Below are 27,365 nucleotides of genomic sequence, written 5' to 3'. Positions count from 1 at the left end.
AAAATGCAAGAAACATTGAAGTTGTAACAAAAACTATTTATTGCAGATTTTCAAATGAAATAGTAAACAGACAACAAGTTCTTATTGTCAATACATTTTTTAAAAAAAACCCCAAGGCCACAATATACACTCACACACATGAACAATTCATGCATTAAACGTTTCCTGCATTAATTATCCCATTTGAGTCATCAAAATGAAGTTGCTGATCACTGTAGTTTGGAATGGTCACCTGGATCTTTCAAAACCATATTTGCCCAGTATTGGCCCTGAAGCAAAAAGGTCTTTGTCCATTTTCTGAATTATTAATATAAATCAAAAACAAATCTATGTGGGATAATTATTGCAGTACACTTGATACTGTTTGTCTAATTTTGAAATGCAGATTTTATCAATTCACTCCACTTCCACTCAATCCAGTCGATACGATTTTTGTGAAAATCAAAACTAAATTTGAGTAACAGATGGTTTACTGGTGTACAAATGCACATATAATATCCCTATTAGAAGTGACCTAACCCATGCCACAATATCCGGGGTGAATTCGCTGTTAAAGTTGTAAATTAATGAGAATAAAAATTAAGCAGTTTCTATGATATGTTGTCACCTTGCAATTTCGGCATCAGAAGTAATCCCCAGCTGTTCATTTTTTGAGGAATTGCGGCAAAAAAAGTCAGAGAGGAACTGAAGAAAACAAAATTTACTACATTTTCACCTGTGCCAGAAATATGCTTCTTTCTTTGGCTTGGCTTCGCGGACGATGATTTATGGAGGGGTATGTCCACGTCTGCTGCAGGCTCGTTGGTGACTGACAAGTCCGATGCGGGACAGGCAGGCACGGCTGCAGCGGTTGAAATATGCTAATGAGCTTAAAAAAACCTAGCTTGCATTATTTAATGAGATAGGGTTTAGAAGCTCCTCAGTGTAGTCAACAGAAATGTGAAAAGCTGCAGAAATAGCAACGATTAAAATAATATTTTAATATGGATGTCAAAAGATTGTGAACAGCAAGAGGTACATTGCCCAGTACTTTTCCTGTGGAAATGTTTCTTAAATTTAAAAAAATGGGAAAATAAAATAAGATTCTTGCCAAGCTTGAAAATTCCTGACACCCCCCCTCCTGCTCACCAAAAAAAGGGTCAATACTCAAACTTGTATGAAAATCACGGAAAACTAAAGAAATAAAACATTCGATGTGAAATGCATTAATCTGGGGGTGGGGGGGGGGTGGCTTTGAATTCAAGGGAAGTTTAAAATTCTTTGCAGCTGGTGATAAAATTGTTCATCTGAACTAATAAAATATTATCCTTCCTCCTTCAGACGACTATGCAGGTGTCTCTAATATTTATCTCGCTATCTACCAATTAATTGCTGTCATTTCAGTTCTACTTTCTCAATACTAGTATTTTGCATTACCTCTATCCATTATATTTAAAATTCTTTCTGTTATGGAGCAAAGAAGATAGATATAGTTCAGTTCACTGCTTCACAATGTGTAAGGCAAAAACAAAGCAAGGTGCTGTGCTTACAGCTTACAAAGTGGGTGTCATTTCACCATGTTAATACCCAAACTGTTCTCGAAATATCAAGTATAGCTAACTATTTCAAATTTCAGTCAACAGAGTATCATTCATCTGCATTTAAGATCGAACATTGTCATTGCTAAGGAAATGACTCCCCCTTAACAGCAGCCAGTTCTATCAATCAAAGAACACAGAAAATAACGCCACCAATCATAGATTGTTCAAACAAATAGATGTAATTGTTTAAAATTAATGCTAACCACTTGTGCTATTTTTAGATTGCCCATACTCTCCACAAAATCCAAGGGTCGTACAAGTCAACATTTTCTTGCAACATTTTGAAGTGCCCCTTTTACAAGTTTCAGATCCAATAAATGCAATAATAACATACTCTACTTCAGAAGCAGCCAAAGCAAAATTTGAGATTTTTTTTAAAAAAATGGTAAATATTTCTTGTGAAATTATGAACTTCGCCTGGGATGGCAAGAATAGGCTGTGCCCCAAGACTTGGAAAACCTACAATACTTGTTTATGGAGCTCTTGTGTTAAAGGTTAGTCATTTTGGGGGCAGGTTTATCAGGGATCATTTTCTCACATGGAGTAAGTAAGGCAGTCGCTGCCATTTCAATCAATCCATTCTCGAAGAGTTTTCACTGGAGAAGACTGACTCCCCCTGGGATATCTAGTTTCCACTTTGTAATCGATGAACACAGTGATGTGATCAGCTCTCTCTCTCTCTCTCCCTCTTCCCATTTCTCTCTGTCACCTTTCACAGAGAACATAACACGGGAGAGATCGAGACCAAAACTGGCAAAAGATTTTCTTGAGGGGAAAGCAATTTGTAATTTCACAAGTAAGTTGTACGTGACATTCGTGCTGTGGGGCCACGAATGCTGAGGGCAGGCACACTACTTTTTAAACGGGACCAACAGTGCTCCCGCTAAACTGAAACTGACAAGGCAATTCTATTGCATTGTTAAATAATTCAAGCTCACACAGACCCAGACATTTGAGCTGTCTCTCAGTATCCTTGTACGGCAGGCTGGTTGAGTATGTTCTTTCCCCAGTGGAAGTTCGGTTTCCCGAGTGAAAATGTGTGATGGATTAATTGATATTGCAAGTCGATCAATGACTGAGTTTGACCTATTTATTAGTAGTTTTAAGAACTCATTCAAATGAGCTTTTACTGATACCTAATTTTTAAAATCTAATTTCAATTTGCCTGATTTACCTTCCATGTGCAATTGGTTTACAGGGTAATTGCTGAGGACCTCAAGGAGGACTTCCTCACACTAAAGTAACCTCATTGTATTGAGAGGATCCTGGTTGAAAGCAGAGCCTATGAATTGAAGATGGGCAATAACAATGAGCTGTTTGTGTAGGGAATTGACCTAAATCCAGATTGAGAGAGAAACAGCAAATATATTGAAAAAACTAGTTGCTCCAAATAGATAAAAAGATTTCATACAGGACAATAACCAAATGCTGTACAATTATTATTTTAAGCAATGTAATTTCCCCAGCTTATAATTCATAAAAGCTGAAATGAATAGTTATAGATAGAGCGATAATGGAGACTATGGAAGAAGATTCGTAATGTGTATCAAGGTGCAATTGTTTCCAAAATTTTCCCCCTTTGCCAATTCAATGGCCGCCAACAACCCTCTTCTCCCCACCCCGACACTGAAGGCTATTTGGTTTGTAAGTTTCCTGCACCATGCCCTTGCAGAAAATCAGCTGGTCTCGTGTGTGAAACACCACTTGGAGCTGTTCCCTCCGAAAGCAAATGGCGAAACTTGACTTAGTTTGGCTTCCATTCCTGCACTCTGAGTTTAACTTTATACAAGTGATACGATTCCACTTTAAACAAAAACCAAGTCTTTGTCCCAAATTAACATTACTGCTTAACATAGAGAGTACTCTACTATTTTTGGTTTCAACTTGAAGATTTCAAACAAATGTGCTCTTCAACCTGCTCCGCCAATGTCTACTACCAGTCTCATCAGTGGGAAAACAGGACTGCCAGGCAATTGCCCAAAATGACATCCCTCCCTCTCTGTTCAATCTGAGTTAGCAAAAAAAAAACCAAAATCAGAAAGGTCGCATTTGGTTCAGATTTAATTATTTCGGCTGAGCTTAATGTTGGAGCAACGATGATCATCACTGCCCCAGCCCTGTGAAAGAACAGCAGCCAACACATGCAAGATGGACAACGGATTTGAAGTCGGGTAGTTTACGGTGCTTTACACCCAATTTCAGGCCAGCAACACACGCATTTCCTGTGAACTAGGTATGCAGCAAGTAAGCACACACTGCAAGTCAAGCAGAACAATTTGCTGATAATGTAAGACAGCAAGTGGAGATGGCATCAGGAAACACAAAACAGAATCACACTCCACGGCAAAGATGCACAACGCGGCCTCTCGTTTCCTTGCACGCCCCTGCACGGCCCAGTAGACAAAGCACCTGCATCGATTTAAAGCAAAAACAAACCAAATGATGTCACGTGGTCTTATCCACAGGTAACTGGAAAAATCTATCAGCATCCTGCAAGTTTGGATTCCATTATGTAGTTATTGAAGGCTCTGGTAAGACGATGCTGCACAAGGATTATTTTTGTGTTCGAGGTCACCAGCTCTGTGGGAAGTAAAGAATTTCATTATTGCTCCGTGGAGATTGTGCTTCTTTAAAGTATATATATTTTTAATAAACAATATTTTTGTCAAAGATAGCAAGGTAAAATTATTCTTTATATTCATCACTCCCTTATAATTAACTAGCAGGATACCCAGCACTGCCCAGGAAATAAAGCACTCAGTTGTTGAGTACACGGTTGAAACATGGAATGCCTGGCGGCATCAGCACTGAGGCGGGCTTGGTGTTGTTCCTCAGTTTTCCTGCTGCCTGCTCCTTGTTTGTCTGGAGGCCTGAGCATTGGGCCTATCACTGTTGTTCTGTTTCCTGCTGCCTGCTCCTTGCATGTCTGGAAGCATCAGTGATGCAAGACTGATGATCCAGTGCTGTCTCTTGCTTTCTCCTTTGTCTGACTCTACGAGCTTGTGAGGAGCTTCTTCTACCAATGCTGCTTTGCTTTTTTTAAGCCCATATTGAACTGGGTTTGGTTTCTGAATGTACGTTGATGCACAGCCCTGTAACTAATTGAGGTGCCCCTGCTGCAAGTTCAATTTTCTTTTGAACTGCATACGACCTTAATGCTTAAATTCAATGCGGGCATGAAATTCAGCATCAAATCTCACCACAATTATAGTAAACAGTAATGCAAGTCAGTGTGAGCTGGTCAAAACACAACTTTTGAACTTCAATATGACCTTAAAGGTTAGATTAAATGTGGTCATGATGTTCAGCATCAAATGTTACCGCTACTGAACCTCCTTGGACATTTCTAGAGTGCTCCGTATTGATTTGCATGGAGAGCAGACAGACAGACAAACATAGGTGCACAAATCTATATTAGATGGCTATCTCTTCAACTACTGGCTTGCTTGTGCACACCTCAAAAGTGCAAGAAATAAATGGTCAGATCCCTTGTTCCTGGCTGATGTTGTTGGACGAAGAAGGAATGTCATCCAGTTTATGCGTCAACTACTGCATTCTGAATCTCTTATAGGCCAGGCATTTCACTGCAGGAAAAAAAGCAATGTTGGCAATGTCACACTCGGCTGAACTGATGCATGCAAGAATGTTGCTAATGAGAAAGCTGCAAGATTTTAGTTCAAAGATAAACGATTCATGTCTACGAATCAACGATTTGCATCATTTTTTTTGGGGCAGGATATATTTCGTGGATACACAAGGCCCATTTTCTTGAGCTCCAGATCTCGACGGTGTCAGTGGAGCAAATGAGCAGAGGATTGCAAGTGTGTGTGTGTGTGTGTCAGACTGAAATAACCACCGTCTCTTCTCCTGCTGGTAAGTTAGCGGGAGTATGAAATGAAAACCCCTGCTTCCCTAAAAACTCATGCAATAATAATGAATTATTCAAAGCTTTAAAAGTTCCGACACTTTAGGAATTTAGTCTGCTGAAGATGGCGTTTACATTTTTTTGGGTTACAGTTTAAATACTAAAGGAGAGAGCGGAATGGGAATTAAATTAAGGAGCAGGGCTCAACGTAAACACGAGGCATCGCACATTTGTGGACTCAGCAGATCCGCAGCGTCCATGGGAGGCAAAGACATAGGCGTGCGTACATAAAACCAACGTTTCGGGCCCACGTTGGTTATATATATACATATATTTGCCTCCTATGGACGCTACGGCAACTCGCTGAGTGTGCTCCAGACTGCTTCTGGAACGCTGCATATAGTTTTGGTCTCCAACATTTAAAGGATTATACGCCTACTTCTAATTGGTGCAGAGAAGGTCCAGTGTGATGATTCCGGAGATGGTTGCATTGAGGATTGCTGATAGGTTGAGCACTGTGACCCTTTCGTCTTTGGTCAGTAGAAGCATGAACTGTGATCTGATGGAACTCTGAGGAGAGTGAATACCAAGCGAATGTTTCCACTAGAGGAGGTATCTCAAACTATGGGCCGAGCTCAGGATAAGCATTTAACCATTTCAGATGCAAAGTCATGAATCTTTGGGATTCTCTACTCCACAAAGCTGTGAGTGTAAAGGTATTGAATCTATTTAATGCAAAGACCATTATATTACAAGGGAGTGAAGGACCATGATTTTAAAAAATGGGAAGGTAATGTTGAGGCCAAGATTTGATGCTCTTAGTGGCAGAACCATTGTTCAACAGTGTTCCAAAGAGACAACTGTTAATCTCTTAACCCCAAACCAGAGGCTCAGCCTCCAAACAAGTGCAATTTTTCATGGAGCTGGTATGAAGTCTCCACAATAGATTTCCACTTACTCCCATCATCGCCTGATGCTACAGGGGTTGGCGAAATGTGGATTGCTGCAGTCAGACCAGTCACATTATTATGGAAGGGCGGAGACATCGCGAGATGCTGAGGAACCTACTCATACTTGAGTCCAAAAGTTATTCTGGAGTGCCTCCTGAGACTGTTGGGTGTGTAGAAAACCACAGCTGTGCATAAAGCTGCAAAGTACCAGCAATAAGAAAAGCTGCAAAATAAATTTGGTGTAAAGCTCATTGGAAGTGCAAACTAACCTGTTTCCTTGCAGCTTAACCACAAACTTGCAGGAAAATCATCAGGCATCAATATACTTTCTTCAACCAAAACAAAACTACTCTCAACGTTATCAAATTCACAAGGTGGACAGCAGCAAGTTGTTCGATTTACAATCACAGCTAGCTTATCACTGTGCTGGCTCCAAACACCTTGCAACCAACCTCCATCTTCTGTGAGGGCAAAACATTCAAGATTGCAACTTGTGTTCTATTTGGGGACCCCGTAGAGCAGAGAGTAATTATATTGCTTCGTGTAACCAAAGCTGAGGAAAATTTATGGAGAGTTAAATATGACTCACTCTTTGGCATGTTCAACATATCAAACTTCATAAAGGTTTTTACTCAAGTTTCACAACCGGAATTTCTTCCTTGCCAGAATTGTGCATGGATTAATGAAGCAAGATTATTTTTCGAATGTGAAGTAGGATTTCAAAATTAATACCAAGTGGATTATACAGCAGGAATTAAGGAGGTGTTAATTAACATCAGAACGTCATGAGCAATGTGAAAATTGATGAAAGCTGGAAGCCAGAATGGGGGTGGGGGGGTGGGAGAGTGAATAAATGCCAAGAATATCAAATGTGCAGGATTTGTTAGAGGATAGAAAAGAGCCTTACAACAAAATGCCCATTAATGCTGTTACTGTGAAGGAATACCAAGGATGGCACAGTTGGCGTAGTGGTTAGTGCAACACTGTTACAGCGCCAGCGATCGGGACCTGGGTTCGAATCCTGCGCTGTCTGTAAGGAATTTGTATGTTCTCCATGTGTCGGCATGGGTTTTCCACAGGGGCTCCGGTTTCCTTCCACCTTTCAAAATATACCGGGGTTCTAGGTCAATTGGGTGGAATTGGGCGGCATGGGCTCATGGGCCAAAAGGGCCAGTTACTGTGCTGTAGGTCTAAATATAAAATTTTTTAAATTTATTTTTAAAAATTAATCTATGGTATATTTAACAATGTGCCTCTTTGTGTTTAATTATTGATGTGACTTTGCTTGGCTACCTTTTTCCGCGATACCACACAAGCAGAATGTTTAAACCATGGTCAAGAAAGCCCTTGATGCTCAACAACAGGAATTAACGCAAGTAGAAAATTTCAGACTGAGATGGGATTGAAAATCAATTTACTCATTTATTTTTCCATTTAGAGCTAACAGGCTAGTCTACCAACAGACTCAGCACATGTATATCAGACCAGGAAAGATTAGTTTCCAGGAGTCTTGTCAACACTTAACCCCACAAAAACATCACAGATACACGAGAAGCACAGAAGGGAACCCATTGACCTGCTGAGTAAGTGCTGGCTCTATGTAGAGTAATCCTGCCAGTCCCACTACCCTGAAGTCCCACAAGTTATTTTCACTTGTGCCCAGGCCCTTTTACAAATTCCTAATTGTTTCCAACAGTCAGAGATTCCAGATGATAACTACAACCCTTAATTTATGTTCTCTCTCTGGAATCTTCTGCTCATCATTTTAAATCCTGACCTTTGAACCGTCAGCTAATGAGGACAACTTCTCCCTCTATTAACTAACCTCATCATCGACACCACCATCAAATCTCTTGTCAACCTTTGCTCAAAGGAGAACATCTCCATCTTTCTCCACACTAAACTTGCCGATGAAATCCTTCATAACTCCAACCTGTTTAGTTCTATTCATTAAGTCAAGGATGGTTTACAAGTTCCCATTATGACATTCCCAGCCAAAAGATTTATGCACATAAGCATCCCAGTTCCACGGCTCCTGTGCCCTCATCAGAACTGCGTCATTTTATTTAAACCCTCTTTATACTTTCTGCTTTACTTTACACATTTCTGTACGATATTACATTTTATGTGCCCATCCTGCTTTTCTTTGCCCTCTTGCTCTCTGTTAATTTCCTGCTTACCACATCTCTAACTTTGGGATTGCCAGCAAATTTAAAAATATCATATATTACTACTTCAGAAAATAGGAGCATGGGTAGGCATTCAGCCTGTCAGAGCCTGCCCCACCATTCAACGTGACCATAGCTGTTTGTCCCAGGCCTCTACCCCTCTTCTGAGCCCAATTCCATAGTTCCCACATCCCCGATCATTCAAAACTGTATTTACTTCCTTTTTTAAATACTGCCATTGATTTAGCCTTCACAATCCCTTGGGTATAGAATTCCAGACATTCAGCACCTAATAGTCTTAAAAACAGCACCTAATAGACTGAACACGTCTGAGATTGTCTGATATTGGAAGCGAAGCAGGCTCAGGCCTGGTCAGTACTTGGAAGGGAGACCGCCTAGGAACACCAGGAGCTGTAGGTTTCTGTGAGGGGCGCTGGACAAAGCCTGCCTTATGGTAGACAAAAGTTAAAGAATTGTAAATGTAGTATTACGTTCCAATAATGGAACCTTTACCACTTCCTGCACAAAATTATGACTTCTCTGTGGTTCCCAGAACAGCTGCATGGGGGATTATGGGTAGGGAAGATGGCCATTGCTATGCCGCATTTTGAGCTGCAGAGAGCGGCCCGGTGAGGCTGTCACAGCCCGCACCGGCCGCCCCCTGATAGCTCCGATGGCTCCCGCTGCCCCGCCAGCTCCCACTGCCCTGACTCCTGCTGATGGCTCCTGCTGGCTGATGGACCCACTGCCCTGACGGCTTCCCCCTGCCTCCCCTGCCTCTGAGGGAGTCATGGAGGGAGAGGGGTGAGTGGGGAGATGGGTAGCGGGATGACGGCATCATCAGCCCATCCCTAACCAGCCGCTTGCAGCGGCGTAGCATTCAGGTCAGGTGGTGGAGCACAACGCTCCACTGATGATCCTTCCCGGAGAAGGGTTAGCCGGAGCCGGTGACAGCACATTCTGAAAGGTACGTCTTTAGCTGTAAGGGCGAAGAACCTTTACAGATGTTTTCCCAGCTTGAATGTGCCTAGGGGGGGGGGGAGAGAGAGAGAAAGAGAGAGAGAGAGAGAGAGAGAAAGAGAGAGAGAGAGAGAGAGACACACACACACACACACACACACACACACACACACACACACACACACACACACACACACACACACCAGGGAGCGGTGGGGGGGGGGGGGGGGGTTAACAATGTGAAACTATTCGAGCTTCTTACAAGCATTCCACATTTTTGGTATTAATGTGTCAATTCACTCAATTTGAATAGCTTTGAGCAGTTCTGGCACCAATCCAAAGCTTCTCACATGCAAATGCTACAATCATCTCCAAAATTGAATTGTGGTGACCGTAGCCCTCCACAACAGAAAACGAAACTAGGAGCAATCGGGTTTCTTGCCTGGAAATAGAAAGTCACATTAATTGGACAATTCTCTGCCTGCAGTTTCTGTAGAAGAAAAAATGAAAACCGTCCACAGTCTACAAAGTGACGTTGTCACTGAAAGGTGAATAAATGTTGACTTAATGTTCCATTAAAAGGAAACCACAGACATTTCTCATTTTTGACATTCTCTGTAGTGTGAGTACACTGTAGTGTGAATTGCTAAGGGCGCTCTCTTTCATTTTGGACAGCTGTCAGTCTTTTAGGTTAAATTGCTGGAAGGTGCACGAAACCTGCATAAAAATAACCTGATTGAACCTTGGTCAAGAGCTAAATATGTATGAGGAAGGCTGTGTAGCCTATTGCAGTTAATCCATATGCAGGCACTTGCCCCACATCATCAAGGGAATTTGCATTCCCGGAAAACAGGCCATATTAGAGTTTCCCAGACCATGAAATGTCATCGTCTGTATCAAGAGAAAAGTGAGTGTAGACAAAATAAATTGTGTTAATTTATAGTATTTCCTTTTTTCTCTACACAAGAATTAATTTTATGCCATATCTTCACATTTTAGTTCCACAATTTGTAAATTGCTATAAGTGAAATTTTCAAGTCCTAATCAGCCATAATGTGGGGATCACCAATGTATAAATGTGCTGCCATCTCAATCTGCAGAGGACATGGGCCCCCAAAGTTCAACTTAGTTTGATACTGTAATAAAAAGGAACAAAAAGGGGTATAAAAGTAACTATTATATAAACCAAAACGTAGTTTCCCCAAATGTACTCTATATACTTAAAATATATGTAAGCTATGACGAGGAACAGATCTGTAAATATGGAAGGGGAGAGGGACTGTTTTGTTTTTGTTGTGTTTGTGAGAAAAACTTTAATATATTGTATATTAAAAATGTAAAATGTTTGGAAAAAAAATAAAAAATAAAAAATTTTAAAATACTGTAACTGAGATTCTTATCGAGCTACAAGAATGAGGAAAAAGAGGTGGGAGAGAAGGAAACAAAAATGCTCTCATATCCTCCTGTATCTTTCCCCAGTTCCAATAATGTAATTCCCACAGGAACAAAAATTATTCCGAATATTGGGTGTCCCTCTCAACAAATTCATTAACTATGTGGCGTAGCGGTTAGTGCAACGTTAGCCCCAGGTTTGAATCTGGCACTGTCTGTAAGGAGTTTGTGCGTTCTCCCTGTGTCTGCATGGGCTTCCTCCCACCTTCTAAAAAAGAGAATGCACGGTGTTTGTTGGATAATTAGTATATTTGGGCGGTATGGGCTCGTGGTTGGGAGGGACCTGTAACCGCGCTGTATGTCTAAAATTTAAAAAGAATAATTACATATAATTGGTAAGCTAAAAATATTTTTGAAAAACCTACAAAATGGCCCATTGAAAACAAATTAAACACCAAGGCCTTTTAGAAACAAGGTTCCTAACAGATTTTCTCTAAAGAGATTGTAAACTCTCTAAAGCAGAAATGCTGAAAGTACATAGCAGACAGGGCAGCAGTGGTGGAAGGATCAACTTTTACTTTTCAGGATACCTGGCTGGGCTTTTATTTCAGATTTTCAGTACCTATGGTTTCTTGCTTTTCAACGATCAATGCCAAGGCTTTGCTCTTTTATCTCTTCTCCATCTCACATAGTCCGCCCTGGAGATTAGGTTTATTTTAAAAAGACAGTCAAGTATACCGGGACCAATGCCTGAAGAGGGCGCACAAAATCAGTGACCCGGTGCGGTTTCCGCTCCGTAAATGGTTATAATTTGATCGTGATCCCACTGAATGGTGGGTTACACTCAAAGGGAAAAATTCCTGTTGAAATCCCATTCCTGTCATCTTCAAATCCTCACTGTTGATATCTCCTTCTCCGGTTTAAACAAAAACCAAATACAGGTATACCCCATTTATGAAACTAGAGCGCACCTTATGAAATCTTTCATAAGCAAAGATGGCCCATTCACTACTTTTGGAGGCTATTTTCACAAAAGCAAAAAAAGCCATTCAAATCCTTTCGTAAAAGGGAACACAGGTTTCTTTGTAAAAGCGAATTTTCATAAAGCAAGTATTCATAAAACAGGGTATACCTGTATTGGAAAATACCAACTTCATTTGGAATGGCTATATGGAACATGGGTCAGCAATGGCAACTTTCAACATACATATTTAGTGACTAATGTTTTTTTTAAATAAAAGGCAACAAGAAATAATTTCTCCAAATACCTGGTTCACTGCTAAACAATTAGTTAATGGACACAGGATTATCTTGGTAACAATGTTCACCTTCCAAGGATGGAAAAATTTTCTCAGAACCTAAAACGTGTGTATTCACAAAATATTTTAATAGCTTAGTTCTAATATTCATAGAACTACACTGCATTATGTGCCGTGTAGTTACACATTTATCGCGCCGTTACTTAAAAGACAATTACCCATGATCGTCCTCCTGTATTGTTTTAGCAGCCGCTTGCGTTGATAGTTTAATCTGCAAATCCAGTCTCTGCAAGTAATCTTCGGCAGAAAGTTCCATGGGCTCAGTGACCCTGGCGTCAGGACCCTCTGGGCTCGGAGACGACGAGCTCTCTTCTTTTACATTCGCTGGCCTTTCATTACTGAAAGCAGACGTCTCTCTGGATTCGTTCTCAGGAGAGTCCAATGAGTTCAGTCCATTAAACAGTGACTCCTTCTTGGAAATAACCGGGATAAGGAGGGTTTTCCTCAGGAATATGCAATCACTTGTGAAGAGTTTATTTGCCCTTTTTATTTGCTCTGTCTGGAACAGAATTATGATAAATGTTAACAAATATCGGAGCTAAAATTTGTTTTGTTTTACAATATTATATCTTTCCCAAGTTGTGGTGTTCGCAAAATAAATTTTGACCCAAGGTGAGAGGGCAATTTTGGCCTAAACAGCATTTGTAAGAATCAAGCATCCAAAGGAAAACTAAGCTCTTAAGCTATTTTAGACAGCTATTCTTTTTTCAACCTTAAGACTCAAATGCAGCTCAGTGGGATGGAACAGTTATTTAGCTTTAAAGCTTACTCATGAAATGCATTTGTGTGGCATCCTAGTGACTTTTGGCTCCCTGACCCAATGATGTGGGAACTGGGCAAAAGAAACCCCAGTTACAGCAGATGTGGGCGGCATGGTTAACGTAGGTGAGTGGTTCGGTTAGTGCAACAGTTACAGAGCCAGCGACCTGGGTTCAAATCTGGCGTTATCTGTAAGAACTTTCTCCAAGTGGGTTTCTTCCGGATTCTCCAGTTTCCTCCCACCCTTCAAAAATGTGCGGGGGTGGGGGGTGGGTTATAAGTCATTTGGGGTACATGGATGGCATGGACCTAAAGGACCTTTTGTGGTACCTAATGTCTAAATTCTTTTTTTTAAATGATGCCCTTTGGCAGATGATTTCTGGGCCTAGGTTATTGTTGGTAAAGGGAAAATCCCCACAATCGGGCTCAAAATATACAAATTCAACCAGCAGCACCCAAGGTCAGGATCGAGCCCCTGAAACCCTGAGATGGTAGTTCTGCCACTAATGAGACAGAACCTCTCTTTGAGAAATTATTTTTTTAAGCATGAAAATCATGCATATTTAGCATTTTTTCCAATACAGTTTAACAGCACTTAAAACAACCAAGGCCCGAAGAGATTCTGGCTCCGAGCAACATGACATTATTGACTGTCATCTGTTGCTTTTCACAGCCAGCTTCTATCCAATGGCAGCGAGGCAACATGTGGCAGACTTCCCTGAGGACAGCGAGCGTTAACACGTTCCTGCAAATAGAATGAATGACAATATTGCCTCAAACTGCTGCCGAAAGTGGCTTTAGCCTTGTACTAAACAGAAAAGCAAGTAAAACGAACAGGAGTGGGGCATCTGGCCTGTCAGATATCAGATTTATACGTGTCATCATATATAACCCTGAGATTCTTTTCCCTGCAGGGGAGGTAGAATTACCACTTATTGGCAGTGCAAAACAAAACTGTACAAAATGTACACATGTAAACAAATAAAGAAATGTGCAATCCAGAGAGAAGATTTTTTTTAAAAGTGCAAAAGTAAGAGTCCTTAATTGAGTTGGTTTTGTTGAGGAGTGGAGGGGTAGAAGTTGATCCTGAACCTGGTGGGCCTCCCTATCTTTCTGAAATACCTGATACACCTAGATATTTAGTTCCCAGCCATCTCCACCCTACAAGCACATTTCTGCAATGGCCACTGAATAATTTGCCTTTGTGCCATTTGCATCGTTTTGAAGGATAAACTCGTTATCATTTGAATGCTACAGGTTTCGCGTAAAGTGCGCTTGAATACTGACCATTTTGATGTTTTAGACTCAAGTGGCAATAGCCAAACTATGCTATTAAAATAAAACATCAAATGTCAGGAAAAGACAGCAGATCTGGCCCCATCTGTAGATCAAAACATTTTATTGGGGTTGGGAAAAGTTTTCCGTTGCGGAGGAGAGGACAAATAACTGGATGGAGAGCATGCGAGAATGAACAGCACCCGTGAAGGTGAGGCTGACGTTAAATCACAGTTAATCTGTCTGGAGGAGATGAAAGTCGATGATGAGAACAGTGGAGGAAAAAAAGCTTTTGTCAAACCAGGATAAAAAATATATCAGCTGTTGGAAAAGCAAAACCAAAACATTCCAGAAATGCTTTCCAATTCAGGATGCATCTGTGGAAGAAAGAAATGAATTAACACGATGCACTGTGGACCATTCAATTGATGAATTGAGTGCTCAATCCTTAGGGCTATTATTGGAAGGTGAGATACAGTTCCTCAAATCTGCATTTGGTTTCACTGGAACAGAGCAGGAATGGAATACAGAAATAACTGGGAGGTACGGGACACCCTGAAAGATGGAATAGGCCTGTTCTGCAAAGTCGTCGCCCAGTTTGTATTTTTTATTTGTTGAAAAATTTAAAGTTGACCACATTACAAGAGTCAAATGCAATGTGGTACCTGAGTTGTTGGATCTTTGATGAGAAAAGTAGATCAGTTGGTGGATCTCATGTGATCGGGAGGGATGGTGGTAGGAGAGAACCAGAAGCTGCAAAAGCCCATCAGAATACTGGACGGGGAAGTGGTAACGGGGGAGGGGGAGGGGGAGTGGGGAAGGAAGGACCTCTTTGACAGGGTCCATTGAACTTGGAGGTTGTTGAGGTGGAAGTCGAGGATAATAGAACCCTCTCCTTGCTCCAGGAGGGTGGGGAGGGGAGTTAGAGTCACAGTACGTGAAATGGGACAGATGCAATGGAGAACCATGTGGAAAGAGAACCTCTGTAAGGAAAAATGAAGACATTACAGAAACGCAGCTGTGGGAGGCGCCATCATCAGAACCCGTAGAAAATTCCACAGAGTTCTTACAGGAAGAGTGGGTGAAGTGCAGTTAAGGTGGCTTTAGGAGTCCGTGAAGTAGACAGTAAGGAAGGATCAGAGATGGACCACGTGAAAGTTAGAGTGAGGGGATAAACGGCAAGAAACATGCTGCTGTTAATAAGTTTTCTACAACAGAAAGCAGCACCAATTTGTAAGGAGTTTGTACTTTCTCCCCATGTCTGCATGGGTTTTCCACGGGGGCTCTGGTTTCCTCCCACCATTCAAAAATGTACCAGGGATGTAGGTTAATTGGGGGTAAATTGGGCAGCACGGACTCGTGGGCTGAAGTGGCCTGTAACAGGGCTGTTGGACTAAATAAAAATTTCATATTCCTAACACTCACTGTTCTTTGCCTGTGTGTTTTCTCTCAACTGTACTCACTTCCATCAGTCCAAACATGTAGAAGTGGGAAGTGGAAAAAGAGGCGGGAGGACAGGCCTGAGTCTGCTCCATAACATAACCCAGAACATCCCAGATTCCCACAGCTGCAAGATTAATGACCAAGGACCACGTGGAACCAAGGGCAAATGCAAAGGCAAAAATAAAACTGTGGATGTTTGAAAAAAATGATGAAACTCAAAAAGGGAAACAATCAACCCTTCAAGTTGATGATCTTACATCTGAACCAGAGAAGTGAGAAAAGTGCACTATTTATCCTTTTCTCTCCACTCGACACGCTGCCTTTGTAACACCATACTCTTTGACTTACTGTCACACTACACCCTGCACTTTTATCATTGCACTATAATTGACTTACCTGAAAAGCATATAAAACAGAACTTTTCACTGTATAATTAACTAAGATTAAATACAATGCTCAAACTACTTCAGGGCGGCAAGTTTGATGAAGTGGCTCGTCCAATGCCATTAAAGCGACACACCCAGGTTCGAACCTGGTGCTGTCTGTGAGGAGTTTGTACGTTCTTCCCGTGTCTGCGCGGGTTTCCTCCAAAATGTACTGAGGTTGTAGGTTAATTAGCTCCTGACTTACGATGATCCGACTTACGATTTTTCAAAGTTACGACGGTTCAGATCCATACTGCAGTTCAAATTTTGGCTAGGCTATGATGTTCAGTGTCTCTCAAGAGCACTGTATTGGTCACTGCACTGATCCCACTGCCCCCCTCTCTCCTGACAGCCTCGTGTCAGCCCCCACACTGATCTCACTACCCCATTCTCTCCTGACAACCCCATGCCAGTCACCACATTGATCCCACTGCCCTTTTTCAACTTACGATGAGACAAAACCCCATCATCCATTGAGGACTACCTGCATTTGGGCAGTACAGGCTTGTAGGCAGAAGGGCCTGTTACCCTGTTGTATGTCTAAATTAAATTACTTTGGGCACAAGGTGGCTGTGCGGCCAGTCAGAAAGCAAGTTCATTTTCAGAATATTGTAAAATGCCTGCTGCCTGCATTGTACCCTGCATCATGTTACCTTACAGCCAATCACAACAGAGACTAGCCATTACAGAGCGGCAGGACCGATGGCAGTGCAACGATGCCATGGCAACACAAAGACAAAAAGTTAAAAACACCAAAGGGAGGAGTGGTGGGGATAGGAGTCAGGGTGGGGTAAGTTAAGGAGAGGACTTGCTAAAAATTACAAAGTATGACTGCAACTTACTACCTCGCGAGGCTGAACGGTTCCCAGATGAGAATAAAAACCCTCCTGGATCAATACACAAAATCACAATGGGCGCAAATCCAAGGGATCTTGATAAATTCCTGAAAGTGACCAGCATAATTGTACATAGAATGTGGAGGTAGCCCTATGGGGTGAGTCACTCAACTACAGAAGCATTGTGGAATTAGAGAACCTTTTGCCGATTTTGAACAATGCTATACTTTGAAAGACTTGTCCAATCATCCCTATTCTAATGTACTTCCCCAACACCCTGAAAGGCCACATGACCATGGAGTAGAAATAGGCTATTCAGCCCATCGAGTCTGCCTCACCATTCATTTTCACACAGCCCCACTGCTCAGCCTTCTCCCTGGCTAAACAAGAACCTATCAATTTCTGTCTTAAATACATCCAGTGATTTGGCCTCCACAACCGCCTATGACAACAAACTCCATAGAATCACCACAATCTGGCTGAAAAAATTCCTACACATCTCTGTTCTAAGCGGACGTCCTTTAATCCTGAAGTTGTCCTAGATTATCCCACCTTTCTACATCTACTTTGCCCATGTCTTTCAACATTCAAAATGTTTCAATGAGACCCCTCCTCAGGCTCCTAAATTCCAATAAGCTCTTAAACGATCCTCATATGATAACCGCTTGATTCCTGGAATCATCCTTGTGAACCTCCCCTGAACCCTCTCCAACATCGACAAATCTTTTCTTAATTGAGGATCCCAAAACTCCTCATATACTCCAACTGAGGTCCCACCAGTGCCTTATAAAGCTGCAACATTCCATTCCTTGCTCCTGCTATTTATTTATTTATTTATACATAACACACGGTAACACGGGCCGTTTCAGCCCACAAGTTTGTGCCGCCCAATTTACCCACACACACCCCCACCCCCAGGTACGTTTTTGAATGGTGGGAGGAAACGGGAGCTCCCAGAGAAAACCCACGCAGATACTAGGAGAAAATACAAACTCCTTACAGAGAGCGTGAGATTTGAATCCCGGTCTGGTCCCGATCACTGGCGCTGTAAATGCGTGGTGCTAACCGCTATGCTATATTCTATTTCTCTTGAAATAAATGCCAGCGTTTCATTTGGCTTCTTCACCACTGTCTCAACCTGAAAGTTTACCTTCAGGCTAACCTGCACGAGGACTCCCATATTATTCTATAGACTTCAAGTAAACTGCTAAGTCTTCTTTGTGGATTACGATTGAATCAACTTCTTTTCCTCGTTAGATTTGCACTCCAAATCATAACTGAACAAAGCTAAAACTCATGACTTCTCACCTGTTTCTCCCCCCCTCCCCCCATTACATTCACAAGTTCCATGAGAATTTCTTAATCACTCTCGGATTTATCGTTAAGTTTATTCTGTTTCTTGCAGGGAAACGTCTAACTGGCTGAGCACAAGTAGCTTCGACATTTTTTGAAGAATACCTAACATCACTTGGAAAGTCGCACTCAGATTCTCGGAGAGACAGAGGCAAGGTACTTAATTCCTTGATGATATTATTGGGCTCATAGCGAGTTTTTATTGGGTAAATAGCTACATTTGCCAATTTAATTTGGACATGTACAAGGGAAATACAAGAAGCAGCACTAACATTGCGCTTTTCAACTTCATTGACACCAATAACTGTGGAATACCCTACTCAGATGTGGATCCCCATAGAAATTCATCTCCATCTGGTTTGCTTCATGGGAAGATGGACCTTACACTCAACATCTGCCAAACATAAGAACATCCAAAATAGGAGCAGGAGTCAGCCATCCGGCCCATCGAGCCTGCTCCACCATTCAATGAGATCATGGCTGATCTGATCATTGACTCGAGTCCACCCACCTGCCTTATCCCATATCCCTTAATTCATTGTTTTTAATGTAAAACTCTATCTAACCTAACCTTAAATATGTTTTATGAAGGAGCCTCAACTGCTTCCTTATGCAGAGAATTCCCCAGATTCATTACTCTCTGGGAACAACAATTTTTCCTCATCTCCGTCTTAAATCTACTCCCCTGAATCTTGAGGCTGTGTCCCCTAGTTCTGGTCTCACCTACCAGTGAAAACAATTTTCCTGCCTCTATCTTATCTATCCCTTTCATAATTTTATATGTTTCCATAAAATCTCCACTCATTCTTCTGAATTCGTGAATATAATCCCAGGTGATTTAGTAGGTCAACCCCCTCATCTCTGGGATCAACCTGGTGAACCTCCTCTGGGCTGCCTCCAAGGCCAGTATATCCTTCCTCAAGTATGGAGATCAGAATAGTACACAGAACTCCAGTTGCGGCCTCACCAGGACCTTGTACAGTTGCAGCATGACCTCCCTGCTCTCGAATTCAATTCCTCTAGTGATGGCCAACATTCCATTTGCCTTCTTAATAACCTGTTGTACCTGCAACCCAACTTTTTGCAATTCATGCACAAGCACTCCCAAGTTCTTCTGCACAAGAGAATATTGCAGTCTTTCACCATTTAAATAATAATCTGCTCTTCTATTTTTTCCTACCAAAGTGGATGACCTTGCATTTACTAACATTGTACTCCATCTGCCAGACCTTTTCCCTCTCACCTAACTTAACTATACACTTCCGCAGCCTCTCCACATCCTCTGTACAATTTGCTTTTCCACTCAATTTGGTATCATCCGCAAACTTGGCTGCACGACGCTCTGTCCCCTCTTCCAATTCATCAATGTAAATGGTGAACAGCTGTGGGCCAGCTGCATAAGAGAGGCAAAACCTCACAAATCATGGATCAATTCCCATATCTCTCCGTGAAGGCAGATGTTAAATGTGAAATTTACCAGAGCCTTCACTGTACTGACACAATCTTTGTCCCTCTGACCAGAAAAGACTTATATGAAGATCAAGACACAAGGGACATGTTGTGAAAGCAACAATGAACATAAACATAGAAATTTACAGCACTGTACAGGCCCTTCAGCCCTCAATGTTGTGCCAACCCATATACTCCTACAAAAACAAAAGTACTAAACCCTTCCTAAACCCTCTATTTTTCTTACATCGATGTCCCTTTCTCTCTTATATGCCCTTAAATACCTATCCCTTCACCCCCTCCCTCTCCACCATCCAGAGAACGAATCTACCCTTTGAGGTGATGCGAAGGTTTACCTGCAACCTGGTCTGCAGATGCTAGCAACACGTGGCCTCCTATATATTGGGGAAACCAAGAATAGACTAGCTGACCACTATTGCATCTGCACATTCTGCAATGGCCATCTCGAGCAACCGGCTGCTTTCCTTTCAAGATGCTTCTAGCATTTGGACTATTTAAACAAGCATCACTGGAGAGATATTACCAACTCCGTCCCCAATATACCTCCCAAATCCTCCAGAAAGATAAATAAACCAAGATCTCCAACATCGGGGCCAGGTCAGCTCCAGAAGCAACTTCAGAGTCCTAAACATTTATCCACGATCTATCCCAGTGAAAGATCAGGTGGAGGAGGAAATTATTCAAGATTTTCTCCATGCATCCTGGAAAACGTGCAATGACCTCACAAGCTCCTGGAAAGCCCAGACTCGCTTTCAGGGAGTGGTGAAGGATGGCGTTGAGAACAGAATCCAACAACTTGGCGAAACTCAGCCAGACGTGAACCATCTCATCAAACTATCTGCTCTTCCTAATACTTCCTACCCCACCTAAAGTAGAACTTGCAGGATCTACACTGGCATCAACGGCCACCTCAAGAACTGGAAAAGGAGCGAAGTAACGTCAGTCTCAAGTTGCTAATTGAACGTGGGAAATGATAACACTGGACAACCAAGATTTTGCTTTCTGTACACTTTTGGGTGCATTTTACAATTTTTGGGGTGCTGATCACAAAAATCACTTTAAAACTTTCCTATCACGTACCATTTTACATATAACCTATTTTTTGTGATTTCCTGTCATATTTTAAGTCAACTTGTATATTGCCTACAAAGCAAGCTGTTTTGGTCAGTCCAAGCTTGCCTGGGCATGCACTGGGTGAGGTTCAAATGTTGACTTGGTCCTGGGCATCCTTTGTCAGAATAAATGAAGACAGCTATAAAAGCAGCTCACATATACAGATGCTGTGCATTACATTGATTATAGACTGAACACATGTTGATACACATATTTTTCAGGCAATAAGCAAGGAGTAGGGTAGTGTCATTAGGTGTGACAGGGTGAGGACTTAGCATCCACAGGGCAGTGGGAGTAAAGACAAAGACACAGCTGAATGAGACGGGGAGGCGCAGGAAAGAACGGCAGTCAGGCGGGGGAATGGTAGGTGTCAGGGAAGCAGGTTGCATAAATGGGCAAGTTCAGAGAGCAGGAACTGTAAGTGGCAATTGGTACATAATCACTGATGGCAGAGGTGGTGAAACAGGATGTGGGTCATATAGGGTGGAGAGACAAGATGTTGGTGACGTGGCGCGAGGAGACGATGCGGGTTACATGAGGTGGGGAGACAAGGTGGGAGTGACATTGGCGGGGCGACAAGATGTGGGTGACATGAGGTGGGGAGATAAGATGGGGGTGATGTGGGTTGGGGAGACAGGATATGGGTGATGTGAGGTGGGGAGACAAGATGTGAGTGATGTGAGGTGGAGAGTCAGGGAGAGATGTGTGAGCAGTCAGGACAGATTGGGCTTAGGGGTGGAAAGAGAGGCAGGGTTAGATTGGAATAGGTAGGATTGGATTGGGACAGGTCAGATGGGGGCAGGTTGGGGTTGGATCAGGATGGTTTGGATCAGGACGGGTCAGGGTTGAATTGGGACGGCTTGCATCGAGTCAGATTGGGATGGGTTGGGGTTGGATCGGGATGGGTTAGGGACGGGTTGGATTGGGAAGGGGTTTTGATCGGGATGAGTTGGGGACGGGTCGTGTCTGAATGGGTCGGATTGGGAAGGGGTTGGATCGGGACGGGTTGGATTGGGGTGAGTTGGGGATGGGTCGGATTGGGAACGGGTTGGATCAGGATGAGTTGGGGACGGGTCAGGTCTGAATGGGTCGGATTGGGAACGGGTTGGATCAGAATGAGTTGGGGATGGGTCAGGTCTGAATGGGTCGGATTGGGAAGGGGTTGGATCGGGACGAGTTGGGGACGGGTCGGATTGGGAAGGGGTTGGATCAGGATGAGTTGGGGACGGGTCGGGTCTGAAGGGGTCGGATTGGGAAGGGGTTGGATCGGGACGAGTTGGGGACGGGTCGGATTGGGAAGGGGTTGGATCAGGATGAGTTGGGGACGGGTCGGGTCTGAATGGGTCGGATTGGGAACGGGTTGGATCAGAATGAGTTGGGGATGGGTCAGGTCTGAATGGGTCGGATTGGGAAGGGGTCGGATTGGGAAGGGGTCGGATTGGGAAGGGGTTGGAACGGGACGAGTTGGATCGGGACGAGTTGGGGACGGGTCGGGTCTGATGGGGTCGGATTGGGAAGGGGTTGGATCGGGACGAGTTGGGGACGGGTCGGATTGGGAAGGGGTTGGATCAGGATGAGTTGGGGACGGGTCGGGTCTGAATGGGTCGGATTGGGAAGGGTTCGGATTGGGAAGGGGTTGGATCGCGATGGGTCGCATCCAGATGGGGACGGGTCGGGTCTGAATGGGTTGGATTGGGAAGGGGTCGGATTGGGAAGGGGTTGGATCGGGACGAGTTGGATCGGGACGAGTTGGGGACGGGTCAGATTGGGAAGGGGTTGGATCAGGATGAGTTGGGGACGGGTCGGGTCTGAATGGGTCGGATTGGGAAGGGGTCGGATTGGGAAGGGGTTGGATCGGGACGGGTTGGATTGGGATGAGTTGGGGATGGGTCGGATTGGGAACGGGTTGGATCAGGATGAGTTGGGGATGGGTCAGGTCTGAATGGGTCGGATTGGGAACGGGTTGGATCAGAATGAGTTGGGGATGCATCAGGTCTGAATGGGTCGGATTGGGAAGGGGTTGGATCGGGACGAGTTGGGGACGGGTCGGGTCTGAATGGGTCGGATTGGGAAGGGGTCGGATTGGGAAGGGGTTGGATCGGGACGGGTTGGCTCGGGACGAGTTGGGGACGGGTCGGGTCTGAATGGGTCGGATTGGGAAGGGGTTGGATCGGGACGGGTTGGCTCGGGACGAGTTGGGGACGGGTCGGGTCTGAATGCGTCGGATTGGGAAGGGGTTGGATCGCGACGGGTCGGATCCAGATGGGGACGGGTCGGGTCTGAATGGGTTGGATTGGGAAGGGGTTGGATCGGGACGGGTTGGCTCGGGACGAGTTGGGGACGGGTCGGGTCTGAATGGGTCGGATTGGGAAGGGGTTGGATCGGGACGGGTTGGCTCGGGACGAGTTGGGGACGGGTCGGGTCTGAATGGGTCGGATTGGGAAGGGGTTGGATCGCGATGGGTCGCATCCAGATGGGGACGGGTCGGGTCTGAATGGATTGGATTGGGAAGGGGTCGGATTGGGAAGGGGTTGGATCGGGACGAGTTGGATCGGGACGAGTTGGGGACGGGTCGGGTCTGAATGGGTCGGATTGGGAAGGGGTCGGATTGGGAAGGGGTTGGATCAGGACGGGTTGGATTGGGATGAGTTGGGGATGGGTCGGATTGGGAACGGGTTGGATCAGAATGAGTTGGGGATGGGTCAGGTCTGAATGGGTCGGATTGGGAAGGGGTCGGATTGGGAAGGGGTCGGATTGGGAAGGGGTTGGAACGGGACGAGTTGGATCGGGACGAGTTGGGGACGGGTCGGGTCTGATGGGGTCGGATTGGGAAGGGGTTGGATCGGGACGAGTTGGGGACGGGTCGGATTGGGAAGGGGTTGGATCAGGATGAGTTGGGGACGGGTCGGGTCTGAATGGGTCGGATTGGGAAGGGTTCGGATTGGGAAGGGGTTGGATCGCGATGGGTCGCATCCAGATGGGGACGGGTCGGGTCTGAATGGGTTGGATTGGGAAGGGGTCGGATTGGGAAGGGGTTGGATCGGGACGAGTTGGATCGGGACGAGTTGGGGACGGGTCAGATTGGGAAGGGGTTGGATCAGGATGAGTTGGGGACGGGTCGGGTCTGAATGGGTCGGATTGGGAAGGGGTCGGATTGGGAAGGGGTTGGATCGGGACGGGTTGGATTGGGATGAGTTGGGGATGGGTCGGATTGGGAACGGGTTGGATCAGGATGAGTTGGGGATGGGTCAGGTCTGAATGGGTCGGATTGGGAACGGGTTGGATCAGAATGAGTTGGGGATGCATCAGGTCTGAATGGGTCGGATTGGGAAGGGGTTGGATCGGGACGAGTTGGGGACGGGTCGGGTCTGAATGGGTCGGATTGGGAAGGGGTCGGATTGGGAAGGGGTTGGATCGGGACGGGTTGGCTCGGGACGAGTTGGGGACGGGTCGGGTCTGAATGGGTCGGATTGGGAAGGGGTTGGATCGGGACGGGTTGGCTCGGGACGAGTTGGGGACGGGTCGGGTCTGAATGCGTCGGATTGGGAAGGGGTTGGATCGCGACGGGTCGGATCCAGATGGGGACGGGTCGGGTCTGAATGGGTTGGATTGGGAAGGGGTTGGATCGGGACGGGTTGGCTCGGGACGAGTTGGGGACGGGTCGGGTCTGAATGGGTCGGATTGGGAAGGGGTTGGATCGGGACGGGTTGGCTCGGGACGAGTTGGGGACGGGTCGGGTCTGAATGGGTCGGATTGGGAAGGGGTTGGATCGCGATGGGTCGCATCCAGATGGGGACGGGTCGGGTCTGAATGGATTGGATTGGGAAGGGGTCGGATTGGGAAGGGGTTGGATCGGGACGAGTTGGATCGGGACGAGTTGGGGACGGGTCGGGTCTGAATGGGTCGGATTGGGAAGGGGTCGGATTGGGAAGGGGTTGGATCAGGACGGGTTGGATTGGGATGAGTTGGGGATGGGTCGGATTGGGAACGGGTTGGATCAGGATGAGTTGGGGACGGGTCAGGTCTGAATGGGTCGGATTGGGAACGGGTTGGATCAGAATGAGTTGGGGATGGGTCAGGTCTGAATGGGTCGGATTGGGAAGGGGTCGGATTGGGAAGGGGTCAGATTGGGAAGGGGTTGGATCGGGACGGGTTGGCTCGGGACGAGTTGGGGACGGGTCGGGTCTGAATGGGTCGGATTGGGAAGGGGTCGGATTGGGAAGGGGTTGGATCGGGACGGGTTGGCTCGGGACGAGTTGGGGACGGGTCGGGTCTGAATGGGTCGGATTGGGAAGGGGTTGGATCGGGACGGGTTGGTTCGGGACGAGTTGGGGACGGGTCGGGTCTGAATGGGTCGGATTGGGAAGGGGTTGGATCGCGTTGGGTCGCATCCAGATGGGGACGGGTCGGGTCTGAATGGGTTGGTTTGGGAAGGGGTCGGATTGGGAAGGGGTTGGATCGGGACGAGTTGGATCGGGACGAGTTGGGGACGGGTCGGGTCTGAATGGGTCGGATTGGGAAGGGGTCGGATTGGGAAGGGGTTGGATCAGGACGGGTTGGATTGGGATGAGTTGGGGATGGGTCGGATTGGGAACGGGTTGGATCAGGATGAGTTGGGGACGGGTCAGGTCTGAATGGGTCGGATTGGGAACGGGTTCGATCAGAATGAGTTGGGGATGGGTCAGGTCTGAATGGGTCGGATTGGGAAGGGGTCGGATTGGGAAGGGGTCGGATTGGGAAGGGGTCGGATTGGGAAGGGGTTGGATCGGGACGGGTTGGCTCGGGACGAGTTGGGGACGGGTCGGGTCTGAATGGGTCGGATTGGGAAGTGGTCGGATTGGGAAGGGGTTGGATCGGGACGGGTTGGCTCGGGACGAGTTGGGGACGGGTCGGGTCTGAATGGGTCGGATTGGGAAGGGGTTGGATCGGGACGGGTTGGCTCGGGACGAGTTGGGGACGGGTTGGGTCTGAATGGGTCGGATTGGGAAGGGGTTGGATCGCGATGGGTCGCATCCAGATGGGGACGGGTCGGGTCTGAATGGGTTGGATTGGGAAGGGGTCGGATTGGGAAGGGGTTGGATCGGGACGAGTTGGATCGGGACGAGTTGGGGACGGGTTGGGTCTGAATGGGTCGGATTGGGAAGGGGTCGGATTGGGAAGGGGTTGGATCAGGATGGGTTGGATTGGGATGAGTTGGGGATGGGTCGGATTGGGAACGGGTTGGATCAGGATGAGTTGGGGACGGGTCAGGTCTGAATTGGTCGGATTGGGAACGGGTTGGATCAGAATGAGTTGGGGATGGGTCAGGTCTGAATGGGTCGGATTGGGAAGGGGTCGGATTGGGAAGGGGTCGGATTGGGAAGGGGTCGGATTGGGAAGGGGTCGGATTGGGAAGGGGTCGGATTGGGAAGGGGTCGGATTGGGAAGGGGTCGGATTGGGAAGGGGTCGGATTGGGAAGGGGTTGGATCGGGACGGGTTGGCTCGGGACGAGTTGGGGACGGGTCGGGTCTGAATGGGTCGGATTGGGAAGGGGTCGGATTGGGAAGGGGTTGGATCGGGACGGGTTGGCTCGGGACGAGTTGGGGACGGGTCGGGTCTGAATGGGTCGGATTGGGAAGGGGTTGGATCGGGACGGGTTGGCTCGGGACGAGTTGGGGACGGGTCGGGTCTGAATGGGTCGGATTGGGAAGGGGTTGGATCGGCACGGGTTGGCTCGGGACGAGTTGGGGACGGGTCGGGTCTGAATGGGTCGGATTGGGAAGGGGTTGGATCGCGATGGGTCGCATCCAGATGGGGACGGGTCGGGTCTGAATGGGTTGGATTGGGAAGGGGTCGGATTGGGAAGGGGTCGGATTGGGAAGGGGTCGGATTGGGAAGGGGTTGGATCGGGACGAGTTGGATCGGGACGAGTTGGATCGGGACGAGTTGGATCGGGACGAGTTGGGGACGGGTCGGGTCTGAATGGGTCGGATTGGGAAGGGGTTGGATCGCGACGGGTCGCATCCAGATGGGGACGGGTCGGGTCGGGTCGGAACGCGTTGGTGACGGGTCGGAGCGGGCTGGATCGTGGCGAGGACCCGGCATCTTCCCTCCCCCGGGCCGCCCCAGCCCGGCTGCCGGCCTCACCGTGACTCCGTAGCGCAGGGCCAGGCCCTGCAGCGTGTCGCCATCGCCCACCGGGTGCTGCAGGTAGCGCTCGGCCAGCGGAGCCGCCACGCTCGCTGTGCTGCCGTACGAGCGCGTCTTGGTGCGGGCGAGGCTCTGCCACAACTCGGCCTCCGGCTCGTCCGGCCCCGCGGCCGCCAGCAGCGCCTCCGCCATCCTCCGCCGGGGGAGGGGTGGGGTAGAGGAGGGAGACCTTCCTCCCGAGTCGGCGCAGGGCAGGAGCTGGTGGCAGCCGCCCGCTGCCGACCCGGCTCGGAGGAAGAGGCGTGGAGGTGAGCGGCGAACCCTGGC

General features: G+C 46.3%; 1 protein-coding gene across 1 annotated transcript; it reads right to left on the bottom strand.

Moving 5' to 3' along the window:
• Positions 1–21: 21 nt before the first annotated feature.
• lysmd2 (LysM, putative peptidoglycan-binding, domain containing 2) lies at positions 22–27,365 on the bottom strand. Its single transcript, XM_069910277.1, has 3 exons — positions 27,036–27,365; positions 12,393–12,733; positions 22–4,160 (listed from the first exon to the last, which is right to left on the bottom strand). Exons 1-3 carry the CDS (start codon positions 27,228–27,230, stop codon positions 4,097–4,099), a joined length of 600 nt encoding a protein of 199 aa, XP_069766378.1. The 5' UTR covers positions 27,231–27,365; the 3' UTR covers positions 22–4,096.

Source organism: Narcine bancroftii, chromosome 14, assembly GCF_036971445.1.
Source record: "Narcine bancroftii isolate sNarBan1 chromosome 14, sNarBan1.hap1, whole genome shotgun sequence".
In the NCBI taxonomy this organism is placed as follows: Eukaryota; Metazoa; Chordata; class Chondrichthyes; order Torpediniformes; family Narcinidae; genus Narcine; species Narcine bancroftii.
The sequence above is the reverse complement of the archived record's forward strand: the minus strand, read 5'-3'. Positions and strand labels throughout refer to the sequence as shown.

Excerpts from the sequence above, each read along its gene's own strand:
- lysmd2 (XM_069910277.1), bottom strand. The coding sequence starts at position 27,230 with ATGGCGGAGGCGCTGCTGGCGGCCGCGGGGCCGGACGAGCCGGAGGCC. Across the intron at positions 12,734-27,035 it reads CCCTGCGCTACGGAGTCACG|ACAGAGCAAATAAAAAGGGC; the intron begins GTGAGGCCGGCA and ends ATTCTGTTCCAG. Across the intron at positions 4,161-12,392 it reads ATACAGGAGGACGATCATGG|AGCTGGTGACCTCGAACACA; the intron begins GTAATTGTCTTT and ends TACTTCCCACAG.